Source organism: Erigeron canadensis, chromosome 5 (assembly GCF_010389155.1).
Source record: "Erigeron canadensis isolate Cc75 chromosome 5, C_canadensis_v1, whole genome shotgun sequence".
NCBI classification, from domain to species: domain Eukaryota; kingdom Viridiplantae; phylum Streptophyta; class Magnoliopsida; order Asterales; family Asteraceae; genus Erigeron; species Erigeron canadensis.
In genome coordinates, this window is record NC_057765.1 from 23958943 (window position 1) to 23978522 (window position 19580).

A 19580-nucleotide genomic window follows, 5' to 3' on the forward strand; every position below is an offset into this window, starting at 1 on the left:
TTTGTCCTGGCTTTCGTGGAGCTTTTACCGGGTGAGGCGGGGGAGGGTATCGGGTAAGTCCACGGTATGCAGTCCGGATACCCGTGAACCGGCCCTTGCTGTTCTAAAAAAAAAAAAACTTAGGTTACCACTATCCCTAATTAATAATTAAAGAATTAAAGGACATTATTCAATATGAATATAAAGATAATCAAAAATAATGTGATAATGTTGTTGTTATATCCTTTTTTTTAATATTTCCACCAAAAGCTAATGAACCCACTGCATGAAAATTACCGAACCCACGTTTTTCTTTTCCTTTTTCTAATTTGTAAATCAAGATGATTCCATTTTGTTCCAAAGCCATCGTTTTTCTTTTAACTGGGTTGGGTTCATTCTAATTTTCAGGATGGATTCATTTCAAATAATCCATTAAAATAAGTGGTGTTGGGCTCAATGGGCTAAGTTCTCTCTCTCCTCTAGACGGCTGCATTCGCCACTGTGTACATTTATTTAATATCAAAACCACATAAGTATGATCTGAGCGTAACAGAGTTTCAATTATTAAGATTACATTTTGTTATTTATGATGTGTCGTTATATAGATATTTATTTAAATCAATAATACAAATGAATCTAAAAATTTATAGTATCGACTACATATATTTAATATGTACATTAATAAATCAAAAAAAAAAAAATTTTAAAGAAAGAAAATGAAAGTTTTCAAAATACTAATTAAAAACCCAAAGGAAAAAGTGTGCAAAAACCAAACAGAAGTACATAACGATATGAGATATGGCAATAAAAAGTTACATTATACTCTTTGAAAACCTAAACGAAAATTTTTTTTGCAAAAACCTATAGGTAACCCGTAATATAAGCCTGAACAAGATGGGATGTCTCAAAATCTGAATGTAATGGTACGAGAGAGAGCCATAAAAAGTTGAAATATATTGTTTGAGCACCCAAAAGAATAAAAAGTACTTAAAAGACCAATAAATAACGCGTAATAGAATTAGTGTTTTCGCAACAACACGAGTAAAATGTCTAATTTAACCAAATAAATAGAAAATGATTAATTCTCTTAACTAAATAGCTAAAAAATTCACAAAAGACAAATTGCAAAATTAAAAAATAAGATTAAAAAAAAACTAATAGAATACAATTATCTTAATTTTTAAATTTTAAAAAGATTTTTAGCCCAAAGATCATTTTCTCAAATAAAATAGTTATCGAAACTTTTTTTTTTAAAGGTAAATTTCGCTGGAAACTTCATGTCGCGATTCGACAGCGGAAGGTCTAGCATACGTTGTCTTAATCGGGTCCGCGCTAGAGTGCTCACTCGAATTAGAAATGCCTTTTTCAAATATCCGATAAGGGGAAACAACCTATTAATCCGCTCGAAGGCACGACGATCAATAGGGGTTCTACCCCTCAGACTTGAATATGGGTATATCCAAGCCAAGCCCTCATAAAAAGGACTTTCTTATGTCTCTCCAAAGCTTGAACTCAAGACCGCAGGAATAAAAGAATGGTATTTCAGCCATTGAGCTAATTTATCGAAACTTTTTCATGCGTCTTACTTGTTTTGAATTTTGTTAAGTTGAATCTTATCGCCACGTCTACGACCTTCGTACCCACGACCCCACATTTCCTTCCCAGTTTCCATCCTCATTCCTCAGTTCCTCACACACTAGAATCCGAAATGAAACCACCACCACCACCGCCGGCGGCGGCGGCCATCCATCACCAAATCCACCACTTATCAACACTACTCATCACACCCACAAATTCAAACCCAATCACACCCCTCTTAAACACCCACCACCCTTCCCTCTCCCTCTTAACTTCCCACTCCTCATACGACGCCGTTTCGTCCTCTTTACCCACACTATCAAACTGGCTCTACGATTCATTTCACTCCTCTGATCAAAATCTCAAACTCTTTGTCATTTCCCTCATCCCAATCATCTCCAAAACCTATCTTTCCTCACCCCCACTTTCCGTTTTCGGTATCGAACCCATTTTGTTAGCGATATCGAATTCCTCAAAATCCGCCGATCAAAATGGGCCCATTTCCATCCCTGATTTATCCCAACAGTCTATTTATCATATCCCTTTTAGCGTTTCTGATAATACCCAGAAAGTTTTTAAATTTCTTGAACCCGATATTGACCCACATTGGTCTGTAAGTCCGAATAAACGGGCCGAGGTTGTCGGTTCTGTACTAGGTTGTTACTACAAACATATTTCCGTAATACCCGAATGGTCGAAAATTGATTTTTGTAAGTTTGTGTCGGGTTGGGCGGGTCAGGATTGTGGATGTAAGTTTGAATTTGGTTCAAAATGTGATGGGAATTCGGATAATTTGAATTCGGGTAAGGATAAGATTGAGCTGCCATGGGAGATATTGCAGCCGGTTTTAAGGATTTTGGGGCATTGTTTATTGGGACCCATAAATGGTAATGAGGTGAAAGATGCAGCGTCGAATGCGGTGAGGTGTTTGTATGATAGGGTGTCTCATGATTTGGTTCCTTCTGCGATTTTGGCTACTCGGGGTTTGATTCAGCTTGATATGAGACGACGTGAAGGTGTTAAGAAACCGGATATTGATTTGGTATCAAATTGATGGCAGAGTATGTGTTATGGAGTTTTTGTCTATGGTTTATACTAAAGTTTAATATTAAGTAGGTAATTAGGTTCGGTTTTTATGAAAACTTGTTACAGTTTGTAAATGTTTGAGTCTGCTGCCGTATTGTTGATCTATGGCTTTTAAGTCAGATAAATGATGTTAATCCCCTAAGTGACTTACCAATTTATACATAGTATGATTGTTTTTTCTGTGTATGTTGGCTTGCATAGTGCACTTGATGCTATATGATGCGAATTCTTGCTATTTGATACATTTGGTTGTTTGATTGTAGTTGATAAAATTAGTAGGTGTATCTTATTCGGTTTATGCCATCAAGGCTTAAATTTTTGCGAGAAAATGAAAAAAGTGATAGAAGAAGGAAGTGTTTGAGTATTTATAGTATCCTTTTTACTAGTATGAACCTTATTTTGATGTTTATTGGTCTGCTTGTTTCGCCTTATGTTCATGGATTTGACATGTTTCGGTTAGATGTCCACTGAAATAAGGAAGTTTTTCTTCATTTAAAGTTGTAGTGTAAGTTGCATATTGAACTTGATCAGGAAAAATAGATACACGGCTTTGACATACTTTTACTTTCGGGCTGTATGCTTAATAATGGGGGATGTTGGAGATGGCACGCTGATACGTTTTTGGCTGGCCCATGGCTATGCAATATTACTCTTAAGGACAGATTTCCTAATCTTTTCTGGCTGGAAAAAGAGAAGTTTTGTTTGGTTAGTGAACCGTTTAATGAAAGTGTTAATGGCTTCATTGGATTGTGGCAATGGGTGAGCAGGATTACTGATGATGAAGAATGAATGGGACCAGCTAACTGTTTTGTTGGGCCAGGTTAATATGTCGATATAGGAGGATAGGTGGTGATGGTCAGGGAGCAAACGCTGCTCAGGTCCTGTTAAGGCAGTAAAGGAATTTCTCGTCAGTGATAAGGACTACAGCAACAGATTCATGATGGAATGGTTGAAGTGGGTTCCTAAAAAATATAATATTTTCATGTGGAGAGTATCGTGGATCACATTCCCACAATGGTAGCACTTCAAATTAGGAATTGCAGTTTTTGAGACACGCTTTGTGGGCTGTGTCAAAAGGAGATGGAATCGATTGATCATCTTTTTTGGGTCATGCAATGTTGCAATGAAAGTGTGGGATCATATCAGCGGATGGTGTAGTGCGAGACCTTTTTATTCATTTTCAGTCAAAGACTTGTTTGAGATTCACAATCACGTGGGTCTAGGTGAACGGGCAAGGAAGTGTTGGAGTATTTATAGTGTCCTGTTTACTAGTATGAACCTCGTTTTTGTTGGTTATTGGTCTGATTGTTTTGCCTTATGTTGGTAAAAATGAAATGTTTCAGGGAGATGTCCATGTCCACTGATTGTAAACTAAGAAAGTATCTCTGTTAAAGATGTAGCGATCAGAAAAAAGAGATATTCGGCTTTGCCATACTGCTACTTTTGGGCTGTACGCTTCGTGCAACACAGAACTCAAGTAGAGGAATGATACAATCAGTTATCAGTTATCAGTGTTCAGTTACATTACCTACTGAACACTTGCAGGAGGCAAGTTTGTGAATGTAATACTGACACGATTGTTTATCTCAAATTACTCTTTTGTTTGTTCGTTGTGATACATGGTTCTTGAAGTTTAATTGCAGAATCTGCTTAATTCTCTTTTGCAGGTGACATGAACTCTCAGGATCACATGATCATTAGTTTGTCTTTAGACAAGTATACCCACATTCAAAGGTAATCCCAAATAAGGTATTCCAGTTCTCATGTTTCTAGCCACTTTGTATAAAAATGATTAACTTTCCAGATTTCCATTTTATAATCCTTTATAAAAGCTTCCTACTGGTTGGCTAGTAGCTTTTTAACTAATTATATGTGAAATTATAGTTTCACTTCTTTTATATCACTATATTATCCTTTATTTGCATTGAGTTATGCATAGATGTATGCAGATGCAGTATCAGATCAAATTTGCTTGTATGTATAGAGTTGTGTGTTTACAAATTTGGTTTGTGAACCGTGTCGTTTTTCATTTTTGGAAGGCCCACATTTTATATACAAATTTTTCTACTATATGTCTATATATGCTACTTTGACATGAAATATAACAAGATAGTTCATAAACCAAACTTGTAACTAATATCTCATTCGGGTTATTTGTGTCGACCCAAATTTCTAGTTTTTATGTTTAAATAACAACTCATTTAGGGTGTGGGTTGCTTGTTATGCAAAAATAAATAAAGAATTTATGAGATGTTTATTATTAGTACAACATACAAACGGATTACAATCATATAAAATCGAATACCCTTCGAGTTATTGTTCTTATTATCACACAAAGTATACAAATTTTAGAAACAAACCTAATGATTTTCATATTCTCTTAAAGGCCGTGTTTAGTTCACAAAATGTGGTCGAAATCTGATGGAATTAGAACTGAATTTAATTTCATAGTGTTTTTGGTTGTTCAAATAAGAAAGAATCTTATTTCGTTGGAATGTAAACAATTTATTATTTGATGAAATCTTCATTCTTTGGGGTTAGGGGAAGAAATTTCATTCGTCCATCACTTGAATCTTTCAAAAAATAAAAAATAAAAAACATTTTGTTGAGTTTCATTCCTCAAATTCTAATTTCCTTAAAGATTTCATTTCTTTCAAAAATAATGTGTGGATCAAACGCACCCAATGTTTCAATATGTACATGTTAAAGACCTAGATAATCTTTGTCTATATAAGGAAGTATAGTCACGAACATTTAATTCAGATATTGCAAGAATGAATATTTTTGAGAGCGATTAAATAAGTAGTGTATAAACTATAAAAAGAAAGAGAGGTGATACATACACCATTTTTTATTTTATCTATATACATCACCAAATACTACGACACTTAAAAAATACTGTATTTAGTGATATAAAAAATTGGTGTTTTTGACTACAAAGTCAAGGAGGGCATGGTAAAAACGTTGGTTGATAATAGTTTGGATGACATGTCGCAAAATGTGATTGGTAAATCAAAAATCAATCAGTCCCGATCCCACAAACTAAAAGTTCTGTCCTCCCTCGCTATCTATCCAAACCGGTCTCGTATCTCAGTATCGTGGTCTTAAATTCTGCAAACTAACAAAACTGAGTACTAGTCTGGACCCACATGGAATTCGGTTATATACTTGAAAAATTATATTCACCCCTATTCCTATACTAAGTACATTAAGTAACTTTGACCCACATAAAACACAATACATTGCACTCTATTCATCTCTTGAACTTAAAACGAAACATGTAGCAATGAACCACATACTCATTAAACTACGCACACATCTTGGTTCACCGAGAATTTAGATTAACTATAATATTAATTAGAAGAGTTTCGAGTATCTCGTTGACTAATTTTACACAAGAACTTTGGATAATTGGATTACCTCTGATTCGTTAATATTTATCTTAGGTTTCTTGATCATTAGATTTATCTTTAATTTGATGCAAAATTGGCTTTTGGTCTAACAGTGCTATGTATAGAGTGATTCACATTCATTATGAGAGTTGATCAAAGGTATCACACTTCTTGATAATTATACCACAAGTATGCAACATACGTGTACAGTTTGTTATAAAAACATTTCAATAATATACGTGTACACAACGGCGCCGTCCCTGAAGATTTGTAGGTGTTGGCCGAGTGTAAAAAAAAGGGCCAATAGGCTAAGTGCAATAAATTATATTTATATACGTTTATATATATAAGCTAATCTTTGAAAACGACGATAAATGTTATATCAATAAATATAACAAAAGTTATTCTTCAGGAAACTAAAAAAAATGCAAAATTATAAAATACAATTTTGCAATAAATCGTAATCTACATGAAATAATAATAAAGAGAAAAGTATCACCTATAAATTAAAAAAAAAAAGGACAAGGACAATTTGTGATGACCGAATGAGAGTACCGCTTGACTTCAATTATTATGAGTGCTTATAATTTTTTTTTCCCTTTATAAAACAGTAAAAAATTTGATTTTATATATATAACATTAAAAAATAAAAATAAAAATTGGGTCCCCTAAAGAAACGGGCCTGCATGTACAGTTTGTTATAAAAACATTTTAATATCTTTATCTTCATACATGAACATGAGTTTATTTAACATGTAATGACATCTTAGCTCGAAATAATTAACAAGGGTATTTTCGCTTTTAGAAAAAAAGTTATATTGCACTAACTCCTTGTAATAGATCTCCAAGCCGTTAAAGGTGCAAAAAGTTAGTAGGTTTGTTACTACATTCATACAACAAACTCATGTATGAAGAAAACTTCAAAGATTTACGAAAAAATCGCGTGTAGAAATAAAACTCATTTACAAAATCCCTACTTTATTGTTTTTTATTTCATGTTTTCATAAAAAATCATCTCTTTACATTGATCATTTCTATTCTTTTTTCATGGTTGTTTTGCAGCTTAGCTTTTTGTATTTTTCACACAATTTCACTGTTAGTGTATGTCATTTGTGTTAATATTATTCCTCTCTCCATCTTTTATGGCGTGAGGCCTTAATTATAAGTAACTCAGTATGTACACTATACATACATGCATCCTTTATGTGTATTAGTGTATACACACAATATTTCTTCATCTTTGCATGCTTCACCAAACTCTCCAAAAACAATATAAAAATCCCAAAAAGACGATACAAATTGGTTTTTTGATTGTTTCAAGGGATACCCAGATGAAAAAATTGGTGATTTGAGGCGGGTTTTTCGATTTAAGTGTTTCTTGATCGATTTCGGTATGTGTTTTGAAGTTATAGATTTTAGTGGTTGTGTTTTTGTTGTTGTATAATTCTTTTTTTGAGTGTATGTGTGTGTGTTAAGGGTTGTTTGATTGAAAATGGTTGAGAAAATTGAGATTAGTACTAATGAGAATATGAAGGATGATGATGAGCTTGAAATGTTGTTGGGTGAGATCCCTCATGCAACATCATTACTTACCCATAATCAAAATAATAATCATCATTATGATCATTCATTACATGTTAATGATAATGATAATGATTATGGTTATGAATCTAGTTATCCTCTAACAACCATGAATCCGTTGATGTATGGTATGTATCAATATCATGATAATCCATCATGTAGTTCAAGTTCTATTCAATCTAATGGATCTTTTTCGAGCCATTTCTCTAAAGAAGATGATGATCATCCCACCCCTAAACCCGATATGCTTTTTAGAAGTTATAGTTCCATTTTGCCTTATACTTGTTTGGGAAAGAAAATTGATGATAATTTAGGAACTAATCCGATTAGTTTTGGTAAACCCTTTTTGGATTATGGTTTGATACAATCTCATACCCCAAGAAACCACACTTTTAATAGAGCAATGAGTCCTAATTTCAGTTTGCACCAAACTTATGGCTTCCCTCAATCGAGTTTTAATAGAAATATGCTAAATATTAGGCACCCTATTAGTTACCAAAGGGTAATTCCAGCTTTGGATTTAGCTGTTTCTAATGATTTATATCGTGTACGACGCAATGTGATGTTAGAAGCTAGTGATGATAGTGTAAACGTAGGCCGTGTGAGAAATGGTGGGTTCAGAGGACACAACAAGAAGTGTAATCACTCTCAATTAGTGGGTCGTTGTGAAAATGGTAGAATTTCAATTACAAATAGGTCTTGTCCTACACCGGTAAGATGTAACACTTTAGCTGATGTTAAAGGATACATATATATGTTTGCTAAAGACCAAAATGGGTGTCGGTTTATACAATCCGTTTTTGAAGTGGATAATCAAGAACATGTAAAAATAATATTTGATGAGACAATTGGGCATGTAAGTGAGCTTATGGTAAATTCGTTTGGGAATTACCTTATGCAAAAATTGCTGGAAGTTTGTAACGAAGAACAAAGAATGTGTATTTTAATGGAGGTCACTCGTGAGCCAAGGGATCTTGTTCATATTTCTTTGAATCCTCATGGGTAAGCTTATTTGTTTTACAAAAATTTGTTAACTTAATTGAATTAAATACTTATATGTATAATACATTTGTGCATCTTAAAGGACAAGGGCAGTGCAGAAGCTTATAGAGACACTCAAGACGCGGAAACAAATAAAGATGGTTATTTCTGCATTGGAACCGGGATTTCTTGCTCTTATTAAGGATCTCAACGGTAACCATGTTATTCAGCGATGTTTGCAGTGTCTCAGCAACGAAGATAATAAGGTTTGGAATTTTATATGAATCCTTTAACTTACAGTAGTTTTATTTAAATTAAAGAAAAAGGATCTTAATTCTATTTGATTATCCATACAATGGTACTTAATTATGAGTCTATCACAAACATTATATGTTCTTGTGATTAATTGTCATTTAGTCTATAGTGGAGCTTGCTTATTCAATAGGAATACAAAAGCCATTTACTATACCTTTATTGTTTAATTTCTACTTCTATTGATAGCAAGTGAAAAACATGTGAAGTTGTTGATTAGAGTTACAAAAAAGGAAATTTCAGTAACTTTGTAAAATGCTGTTAAACATATAAAGTATAATTGAAGGAATATATGAGTTGATAGCAAAAGGAAAAGGGAATTGATGCTATGCTTTTAGTTTTCTTTTCATGATGGTTGAACTATAATTAGCATATATGTAACCGAAAAACTTTATACTATACATTAGTATAACTCTGAACCAATTATAAGTACACATGTACAAAAGTAAATGGGTTAACGTGGGGGGGTGTTCTATGTACGTTCAGGCTACCCAGATTACTCCAGATTTTGGCTTTAGTATATATGTGGCCTTACATGTATTCAGGTGGTAGTTTTCTAAAAAAAAAATTCCTGGCCATCCTAAGATATTTCTATTGAAGTTTTAACCAGGGTCTCTGAGGATGCCTTACCACTACTCCACTAGGCTACATTCGAAATGGTTTGCTAAGGACTCTTTAAGGCTCCAAAAATTTGTAGGATTGATAACTACTGACCGCAGATGTACATTGATGCTAGTATTATAGAATCATAGTTTTTTAACTCCTGACTTTGTCAATTGATGATAATAATCAATTCTTTGAATTGGAGTGTTAAGGTCAAAGAACCCAACTTTTAAAGTTTGAATGAATTTTCCACTTTGCAAGGAAAAACTAGTTGATTATTTATATATTAACTCATTCGTTTCTTCTAACTCAGTGAAACTCTTCTAAATATCTAATCCATGATTCATATGAAATATGACTCCTAATATATGACCCTAACCCTCAAAATGTACCCCCTGCTGCTGCACATGTATGCCATAAACTGTTGTTATTTTAAATATATCGTAAACCAAGTATAAATAAGTTAATTGGAAATTCTAGACTTATGGTGGCAGTGTCGCATGAGCAGTTATAATTGGCAAGATGCCAAATACAAGGTGAGAATCAATGTCGGAACTTGACATTAATTAGTAGGAGGGGCGAAAGTTATATAAGAAGTGTGGGAGTGCTGAAATGTTAAAAAGAAAAGTTAAACGCTAAAATATCAAAAGATTTACACCAATAACACACAAAGAGATCTGCTACTGTGGACAAAATTGGCCAGTTGGACAAACGGGTCACATATATTCTTACATATAGAAGAGATAATTTCACTATAGTAACTGAATTTTGAAGACAATTTAAAAGGCTTTGTATTCATTAAAAGTAGACTTTAGGCGAATCTCAAACTGTTTGACTTGTTCCCCTTTTAGCTAAGTTTAATGATGCAACCAGTTTTAGAATTTAACCCCATTCCAACTAAGTAATGGGGTTAAGATATCCACTTCCAATACATAGGTCAAGCTGGCCGCTTTGCTTTTTACTTGGTAATTGTGAGCTATTGATATACTTTATATCCACGATACATAATTTGCTTGTGAATGAATGGATACCGATTTAACTAGAAATTGAAAAAACTGTCATTCTCTAATTTTCAACTCTTTGCTCTTGCTTGACAGTTTATTTTCGAAGCTGCTGCAAAATTTTGTGTGGATATTGCTACTCATCAACATGGATGTTGTGTATTGCAAAGATGTATAAATCACTCATCTGGCAAACACCAAGAACGGTTAGTTCTGGAAATTTCTTCAAACGGGCTTCTTCTAGCACAAGATGCATTCGGGTATGTTAAAGTTGTCAGTATTATGGATAACAGGATCACATAGCATTTATTGAGTAGCCTTCAATTTTGAATTCTTGTGAGTTCGTTGCAGAAACTATGTTGTACAGTCTATATTGGAGTTGCAAATCCCGTCTGCAATATCCATGTTGACTTCTCAATTTGAGAACAATTATGTTCACCTCGCGACACAAAAATTCAGTAGCCATGTCGTTGAGAAATGCTTATCAGTGCTAGATGACCACACCAGGTCCATTATCATTCGTGAACTGCTTTCTGCTACTCATTTTGAACAATTGCTTCAAGACCCGCATGCCAATTATGTTATTCAAACCGCTCTTCGTGTTTCTGAGGTCTGGATCTCCTTTTCGTTTAATATTAGTTTAGACTAGATGTGGCAAAATGGTTGGTTGGGTAATGGAACAGGTGAAAACAAGAAAATGTCTAACACTCATAGTATTTATAAGCAATTGAAGTATGCTAGGATTTTGGGTAATGGAACAGGTGCAAAAGGTTGTCAAATAAAAAGGTTGGTTGGGTTATGGATTTTGCTAACCGTAGCCCTAATTGTCAATTAGGGCTACGGTTAGCAAAATCCATAATTTATAACAATGTTGAGTGTAACACCCTTGGCAGATTTCGTACGATTAAATACAACAGTATGTTTTGGTCATCTGATGTAGTAAATTGCATACTTCAGTAAGAAATGGTAAATATGACACATTGAATTGAATGATAACATAAAACGTATGTCGCATGGATTGGTAAAAGGTATGAATAAGTCACATTTTGTGCATTTTTTGTGTAATGAGTAGTAGTCTAACTGTTTGGATGAATTAATATAGCAGGTTTAGCCGTTCAAAAAAAATAAAATAAAATAAAATATAGCAGGTTTATATCTATTGGAAATACAATTTCAGCTAGCTTCGACCCATTTGGCTTGTATCCTTTTTTGCAAATATATTTCACCTGTTTCACTAGTTCAAACAAAACATAACTTGCGTCAACCCGACTACCCATAAGCAAATGGGCTGATAGTCCACTTTTAGGGTCAACAGATAATAACTTGATTTAATTTTGTTACAGGGCTCTCTTCATAACTCGTTGGTGAAAGCAATCGAATCACACAAGGCAATCTCAAGAAACAGCCCATATTCAAAGAGGATTTTCTCACACAAGCTTTTGAAGAAGTAACTATATTTCTTATAATGTTGTTGTTCTCTGTGTTCACTAGCATTTTTCTCCCTTTATCATCCACTTTCGCCATAAATTATCTCCAAGGACCAGATAATTTGGAAAAACTTGGATGTTCAATAAGCCGGTTCTGCTTTTGATTTGGTGCCTACGACACATTGGTTCTGGTTGACTGTAAGCATCATTGAAACATTGCGAGAATGTTTTTTGCTTCGAGTTGCTTAAAGTCAATGACTCAATGTTATTTTTCTGTTGTCTATGTAATTTCCATATATATGATAATGTGTGCAGGCTGAGTTCCTGTGCATTTCCTTTATCTAAGCCTAGTTTAAGTCATTACTGTAGTTTGAATACTGAGGTATTCGGGTTGTATGCTAGGATTTATGAATGAATGCACGGACTTTTCAGGATCAAAGATCTGCCATCGTGCTTGTTTGATTTAAGTCATGATTGAATTTGCTTGTTTTTTAAGGGGTTAAAGTTACCATTTTATGAACTTTGAGGTAAATTAATTATAAAACCTTTAAGCATCAACATTTTATAGCGAGAAGATTTTCACTCAACCCCTAACATGACTAAACTTGTTATGGTAATTTTGACCCTTAGATAAATATCAAAGGTCAGGATTCAAAGATGATCTTTGAATTTTAGCTCTTGATTTTCATTCAAGAGTCAAGATTTTCTTAACTTGACTCAAGTTGAGAAATTAACTTGAGAGAATCTCCTCCTCATTTTATAAAAGTATATCTTTATTGTTAGGTGCCAATTCAATTATGTATTGAAAGTTGTACAATAAAACCTTTATAAATTAATAACTTCAACAAAATTAATAATTTGTCCGATCCCAACTTGAGACCAGTACAAAATTGAACAACAATCAATAAAATAATAAGATAGAAACTTTGTTGAAATCTCAGTTAACTTTGATAAAACTAATAATTTGTCCGATCTCAACTTGGGACCAGTTGAAAATTGAACCCCAATTAATAACATAATAAGATAATAACTTTTTTTAAATCTTAGTGTATATATATTAGTTCCAGCAAAACTTTAAATTAATAAGTTTTAAAATAACTAAAAATTCTATAATTGTCAAGTAAAAAAAATATCTATTGTTACTTTTTTTTTTAAACTTCAAATGTACATGATCAATTCATCTTTAAACTTCCGTATTGCATTTAGAGTTGATGCATTGTCTTCTCGTATTGCAACAAAAGTTGTGAAGAGTTGTTGTCACTTGTAATGATTCTTTCCGTGTGATCAGTTCCAAACCTACTAATCAACCGGTTAATTATGAGTTTCAAATCTTATATTTTTCTCCATCGTTGCTATTATCTTAATTTTTTAGTTCTGATGGTCATAAAAGTTTCAAATCTTATATTTTTCTCCATCGTTGCTATTATCTTAATTTTTTAGTTCTGATGGTCATAAAAGTTTCAAATCTTATTTTTTTTGGTTAGGTTCGTTCCTGATTACGGATTGCTTTCATTGTTGAATTTCATTACGTTTAGGTAATCTAACTTCTTCTCAGTTGAACATTCATTGTAATTGCATTTTAATACTTTTTCTACCTTAGATATAGGATGGATTTACTAGAACACTTTAATAGAAAACGTCCACACGCGGGTTGTCGAATGAAAAGCCTATGCTCTTCATTTGCAGACATCACATACACAAACCACCAGCCATCATGTCTTAAACGTTAACAATGGTTGATTTACTAGAACCCTCTAACAAGAGACGTCGATGTGGTTTGTTGGAGGCTAGCTCCTCATTCCCAGATGTTGCGTACACAAGCTACCAATTGATTTTGCGGACAAGTATCTATTGATTTTCCAATTGACCAACCTGATGTCAGTAGACATCTTTTTGATGACACAAATTTTATGTCTAATATTTGGGCTGTTTGTACAACGAACCAGGGTCCTAGAACGGAGAGGATGAGGGGTTTAAGATTGTATGTTGGCGATTCCCTTGCGGTAAGGTGTGAGAACCTTTTGTACGCCAACTATATGTAGTATGTGTATTGTGAATGTAGAGAATGAATAGAATTGTGTGTATTGTATCCCCTTTTATAGGGTGAAGATGTCATGTCCTCCAAGTAGGGTTTTCCCCTATTGGAGTAAATTTGTTGCCTGCTTTTGAGAAGATTCGTAGCTATCCAGCTTCTTAAGAGATAAGTGGAAATCTCGTTATTGATAGAATGTGTATCCTTTCCTTAATAGTCGGATCCAGGGTAGTCTGCGTGTAGGCTCCGTAGTGAGGCTGGGTGGGTAACACCAACAAGCCCCCCACTTTAAGATAAGGAGCTGCGAAGATCGTTGTATTAAACTCGAAAAAAGCTCCCATAGCAATTGCTCGCTAGAGTATCATGTTGTCTATATAACCCCTAACCCTGCTCTCTCACACCTCAACGACTCCGTATGGTAAGCCTATCACGAAGGTTGACCGAGTCTTGTTCTTTAAGCCATTACAAGGTTCAGCCAGCTATCGAGATGCAAGCGAACAAAGGTTTCATAAATTATATTGTGGTCTTCGTAACTTTGCGTGAAGTCTAGGGGCTGCTTTGTAAAACAACGTTTGGTGTATGTATGCTTTTGAACAATGTTTTTAGCATGTTTGTGTATGGAATTCCTAACCCTTTCTAATCACATCAACAACTTCGTATGTTAAGCCACGAAGTTTGCCCAAGCCTTGTAGTTAAGCCATTACAAGGTCTGGGCAGTTGTTAAATGTGAATAAGCAGGGGTTTCAGAATCCTTTTGTGTCACCAGACTTGCTCCATGATGAGATTTATAACCCATTTGTAGATGGGTGTGAAGTATGACCCATTTGTAGATGGGTGTAAGACATATGTTACGTAACTGTAGTTTTAATGAATGTATGCATGCTATAATATTGTGTAAGCAGGTGCTTGTAGGCAGCCTTTAATGTGATTGTTTAGTGTGAGGTTGCGATCCTTTTTCACTTAAGAATATGTAAGTAGGTGCTCGAGGGCGACCTTTTTTTGTAAGTATGAGGTTTTGAGCCTTCTTCACTTTAGAATATGTAAGTGGGTGCTCGAGGGCGACCTTTTTTGTATGTGTGAGGTTTTGAGCCTTCTTCACTTTAGAATATGTAAGTGGGTGCTCGAGGGTGACCTTTTTTGTATGTGTGAGGTTATGAGCCTTTTCACTTAAAATAAGAATGTAATTAGGTGCTCGAGGGGGACCTTCAGTGTATTGTGTGTGTGAGGTTGCGATCCTCTTCACCAACACAAATATGTGTAAGAATAAATGTTGTATTTGAAAGAAGTTTAGGAAGGGATTTACATGAATTTGTTGATTCAGCTGTGATAGGTTGTGTTTTCCCTCCATAGATAATTGAGAGACTGGTTAATTGTGCAATGGTTCCCGCAACTCTTTCTTGCGAGATCCTCCCTTTTTGTGTTATTCATTACCCTAGGGTGATATACTGATGTGAATGATTGATTGATTTTAAGTCTCTCGCAGAGTTCTTTTGTAACCGTCGCTTACCGAGGCTGCAGAAGTTTGCGGAGAACCTCGATCTTCAGAATATAATGCCATGAGAGGCTATGAGAAGTCTAGATCTTCAATGTTTGAAATTAGGAAGTCTGTAAAAAGTCTGGACTTCAATGTAAAGGTTTTTCACGTAGAGTCTTCATGATCCATTATCTTTTGTTTCGCAGCTTGTTTGTGAGACTTCGGGCACCTTTGTCTTCCTTAAATTGTTGTAGCCTTTGGAATGTCTTCTTGGAGACATAAGCATAAGTGCGTAGCGTGTAATCGCCCTTTGAATTTATGTTAGTGATAGTCTGGGATATTCATTTTGCTTGTCTGCGTAATGTAGGTTACTTGCGACTCTGGGTTTCTTTTCCTTGGCATTAAGGTTGATATCCTTGACCGTACAGTCCCAGGTTATTTAAATAATTCTGGTTATGCACCTGACCTGTATTCACTTGGTATGCCTGGTTTGTTTCTTGAAAGCCTGGATTGGCATTCTGCTGCTGTAGACCTGGGGTAATTAGCACTTGTCCCGGCATCTAGGATCCTTAGCAGTCTAGGTTTCAAGACCCTGGGTATTATTGGCTGCATAGTATTTCAGACCGCTATTATTCTAGCCATCCTTTGATATGTTTTTGAAAATTCCTCATACTTTGATCTGCTGGGATCTATTGTAATCAGCCTCTTATTCTTCGCAGGAGATGATTGAAACCTTGTATGGTATCACTTTATGCTTGTGTACCGTCATTCTGTTTCGATTAGCCATCCTTTCCCATATTTATAGGGGATTCGTGACTTACTCCCCAAGTAGGGTTTTTGATATGGAGTATATCATTTCTGAAAATATATGATACGGTATTATCTTTTCCCTTAAATGTGGGGATTATCGATAATTACGTATCTTTTCCTTATTTATCGAAGATTGAGTTTATCCTGGGCGTACCCTATGTGTTAGCGTCTGGGTGCTTGCGAATGGATCTTCATGACCTGGAGGTGTAAAGCCTTCGAAAAAGACTGTTGTCTACCAGATGTGGGGCCTTGCAGACCTGGAACCATCAGATCTGGAGGCTGTGTAAGAGCAAAGAAGAAATCTTTAAATATAAGGTTGCGTGAAGGCAGCGAGAAGATCTTCATACGTGGGAAGAGATCTTCGAGTCTTGAGAGAGATGTTCAATCTTCTACGTATAAGGTCGTGGCAGGCTGCAAAATAGTTTGGATCCTTTAGATCTAGGCCTTAAAAGGCTGCGAAAATGGTGAATCTTCTTAATTTGGGCCGTAAAAGGCTCCGAAAAATTTGGATCTTCAAAACCTGGACCGTAAAAGGCTGCGAATTGTGGATCTTTAAATTTTGAGCCGTAAAAGGCTGTGAAAATTATGGATCTTCGGAATCTTGGCCTTGAAAGGCTGTGAAAAATTTGGATCATCAAGACCTGGGCCTTGAAAGGCTACTGAAAATCTGGATCTCATGGATCTAAGCCTTGAAAGGGTGTGGAAACTCTAGATCTTCTAGATCTGGGCCCTCAAAGGCTGCTGAAAATTTGGATCTCATGGATCTAAGCATTGAAAAAGGGATTACATGATGATTTAGAAAAGGCGATTTCATAATGATAAAATAATAAGCGGTCAACAATTTGTGATTTGACATATTTTGAAAATTATTATGTTGACTCTGAGTGACGGTAGAACCTGGGTTTGTGTTCCCAGGATGGGGTTTGTGTTCCAAGGGTATTAGTATGAGATCCTGAGGTTTGTGTTCCCAGGGTATTGATATGAGATCCTGGGGTTTATGTTTCCAGGGATGGTGTATCATGGCCATTGAAGGATTAATCAAAATTGATCGTCCTTCAGGTTATCACCCCAGTTGCATGAAGGTGACGTAGGGTATTGATAATGCCGTCATGATTTTGGCGTATATATGCCTTCATCAAACAATGGTGTTGAAATGGAGGCAATGATGTTATTCCTGATGAAGGTGTTATGGGTGTTCCTCCAACGTTTTTGTTCAGATCTATGCTTGCATTGGTTTGGGCAAGGCCGGTTTGTGAGATGTTGAATCCGGGTGCTCCATTTGAATCATCCATGTTCTAGGATTAGGGTTTCGTGAAAAGGAAAAAAAAAACTTTTGTGATTTTGGTGGTTAATGGGTTGCAAGTAGAATGCGTCCCGTGGGTGGCGTCAATTGTTTGTACACCGAACCGGGGTCCTAGAACGGAGAGGATGAGGGGTTTAAGATTGTATGTTGGCGATTCCCTTGCGGTAAGGTGTGAGAACCTTTTGTACGCCAACTATGTGTAGTATGTGTATTGTGAATGTAGAGAATGAATAGAATTGTGTGTATTGTATCCCCTTTATAGGGTGAAGATGTCGTGTCCTCCAAGTAGGGTTTTCCCCTATTTGAGTAGATTTGTTGCCTGCTTTTGAGAAGATTCGTAGCTATCCAGCTTCTTAAGAGATAAGTATAAATCTCGTTATTGATAGAATGTGTATCCTTTCCTTAATAGTCGGATCCAGGGTAGTCTGCGTGTAGGCTCCGTAGTGAGGCTGGGTGGGTAACACCAACACGGGCTTACAACTCCATGTTCGTTCTCAATGACGTCTTTTGGAGCTAAATTAGATGAATCAATTAATTGTGGTCGTGGACCATACATTTTGCACATAATAGTGTTGCATATATTTAGAGTGTTGCATGTATTTACAGTCTATGAGTCAAAGTAACTTATTTACAATGCATGAGTCAAAGTAGAATTGTTGACTTTTTGTGCCAAAGTAATGTACACGGACAAGATATTTCATATTTACACCGTATAAGTTAATGTGTGAGTCAAATGCATGGCTCAAATTTGTATACATTGTAGGAGTCAAAGTAGTAACGTACGTACAACAATTTTTATTTATTTATATATACATGCTAGATTAAAACCTGTCCGTTGGATGGTAATATTATATTAACTAAAGCGGTAATATCATAATACGTTGATAAGATATGTTAACTTTAAAACTTGTACACCATTAAATATTATATTTAATAAGTTTATCAAAAAATATTTCAGTATCATGATTATCTTATATTTTTGAGTTTTAAGTTACATGCATAGCTACAAATATAACTTAAAATAATTTGTTTTTAGAATAAAATGTCACATAGTAAAAATCTAACTTGGCAAAAGAAAAGGAATGTCACATAAGTCCAAAATTACCCTTATATAGAAGGTAATGATAAATAATTTTAATTTTATAAATTTATTATTAAAGAAACAGCTAAACAAAATTTTTTTTATAATAAAGTCCTTAAAGTAATCATTTTAAATTACAAATCTATAACTAAAGAAAAAATAATTAATTGACAACACATTTTTTTACAAAAAATTTTAAATATTTTTAAATTTTAGCTCTTGTAAGAAAGACGTATAATTAACCACGAGTCCATGAATAAAACAAAAAATCTAAATATAATATTTGATTTTTATAAAAGTTGCATAATTAACTGAATTGACTGTAAGAAGGGGGGAAAATATGAAATGAAATCAATAAAAGAAATACCATAGAATCACAATAAGGCAAAAGGTAATATTTAAAAGACAAAATAATTAAGGTCAGTTATTATAGGTAAGCCATAAAATTTTGACTATAAATAAAGAATTTGACTAATATATGTGTCCACGTTTATGGAACCACAATATAGTTAATGGGATTGAAAAAAATAATCAACATCAGTTTTGCTTTGACGGATGGACACTTTGCTAGAATTTGTGTAGTTGTATGTTCAATACTCAGACGTAATGTTATTTTAAAGAAATACCATAAGCAATTTTTTATTTTTATTTTTAAGTGAACAAACGTAACGTTGTTTAAATCAGTTGTAATTATCACGATGTGGATATTTAAGGATGAGATGATGACATCTGAAATAACAAATTTTTAGACACAAAACTATATGAAATGGACACATAGAAAAAAATGCTTACATGGCAATCAAATGAAAAGGCCACATAAGATTATTCATATTCTCTTTTAGTTAGATCGAGAGATGACCCATTAATTAGATACAAAGTAACGTACACCTATTGAATCTATCTATATCTTCTCTATCTATCTATCTATATATATATATAT

At 34.5% G+C, this 19580-nt stretch overlaps 2 protein-coding genes across 2 annotated transcripts; both read left to right on the forward strand.

Moving 5' to 3' along the window:
* Nucleotides 1–1687: 1687 nt before the first annotated feature.
* LOC122601375 lies at nt 1688–2611 on the forward strand. Its single transcript, XM_043774137.1, has one exon. The coding sequence runs from the start codon at nt 1688–1690 to the stop codon at nt 2609–2611; it is 924 nt and encodes a 307-aa protein (XP_043630072.1).
* Nucleotides 2612–7527: 4916 nt separating this feature from the next.
* Nucleotides 7528–12407, forward strand: LOC122601376 (putative pumilio homolog 8, chloroplastic). Its single transcript, XM_043774138.1, has 5 exons — nt 7528–8618; nt 8701–8863; nt 10610–10773; nt 10865–11123; nt 11857–12407. Exons 1-5 carry the CDS (start codon nt 7528–7530, stop codon nt 11962–11964), a joined length of 1785 nt encoding a protein of 594 aa, XP_043630073.1. The 3' UTR covers nt 11965–12407.
* The last annotated feature ends 7173 nt before the right edge of the window (nt 12408–19580 follow it).

Coding starts and splice junctions, on each gene's coding strand:
- LOC122601376 (XM_043774138.1), top strand. CDS start 7,528: ATGGTTGAGAAAATTGAGATTAGTACTAATGAGAATATGAAGGATGAT. Junction 8,619..8,700: donor ATTTCTTTGAATCCTCATGG/GTAAGCTTATTT, acceptor TGCATCTTAAAG/GACAAGGGCAGTGCAGAAGC. Junction 10,774..10,864: donor CTAGCACAAGATGCATTCGG/GTATGTTAAAGT, acceptor AGTTCGTTGCAG/AAACTATGTTGTACAGTCTA.
- LOC122601375 (XM_043774137.1), top strand. CDS start 1,688: ATGAAACCACCACCACCACCGCCGGCGGCGGCGGCCATCCATCACCAA.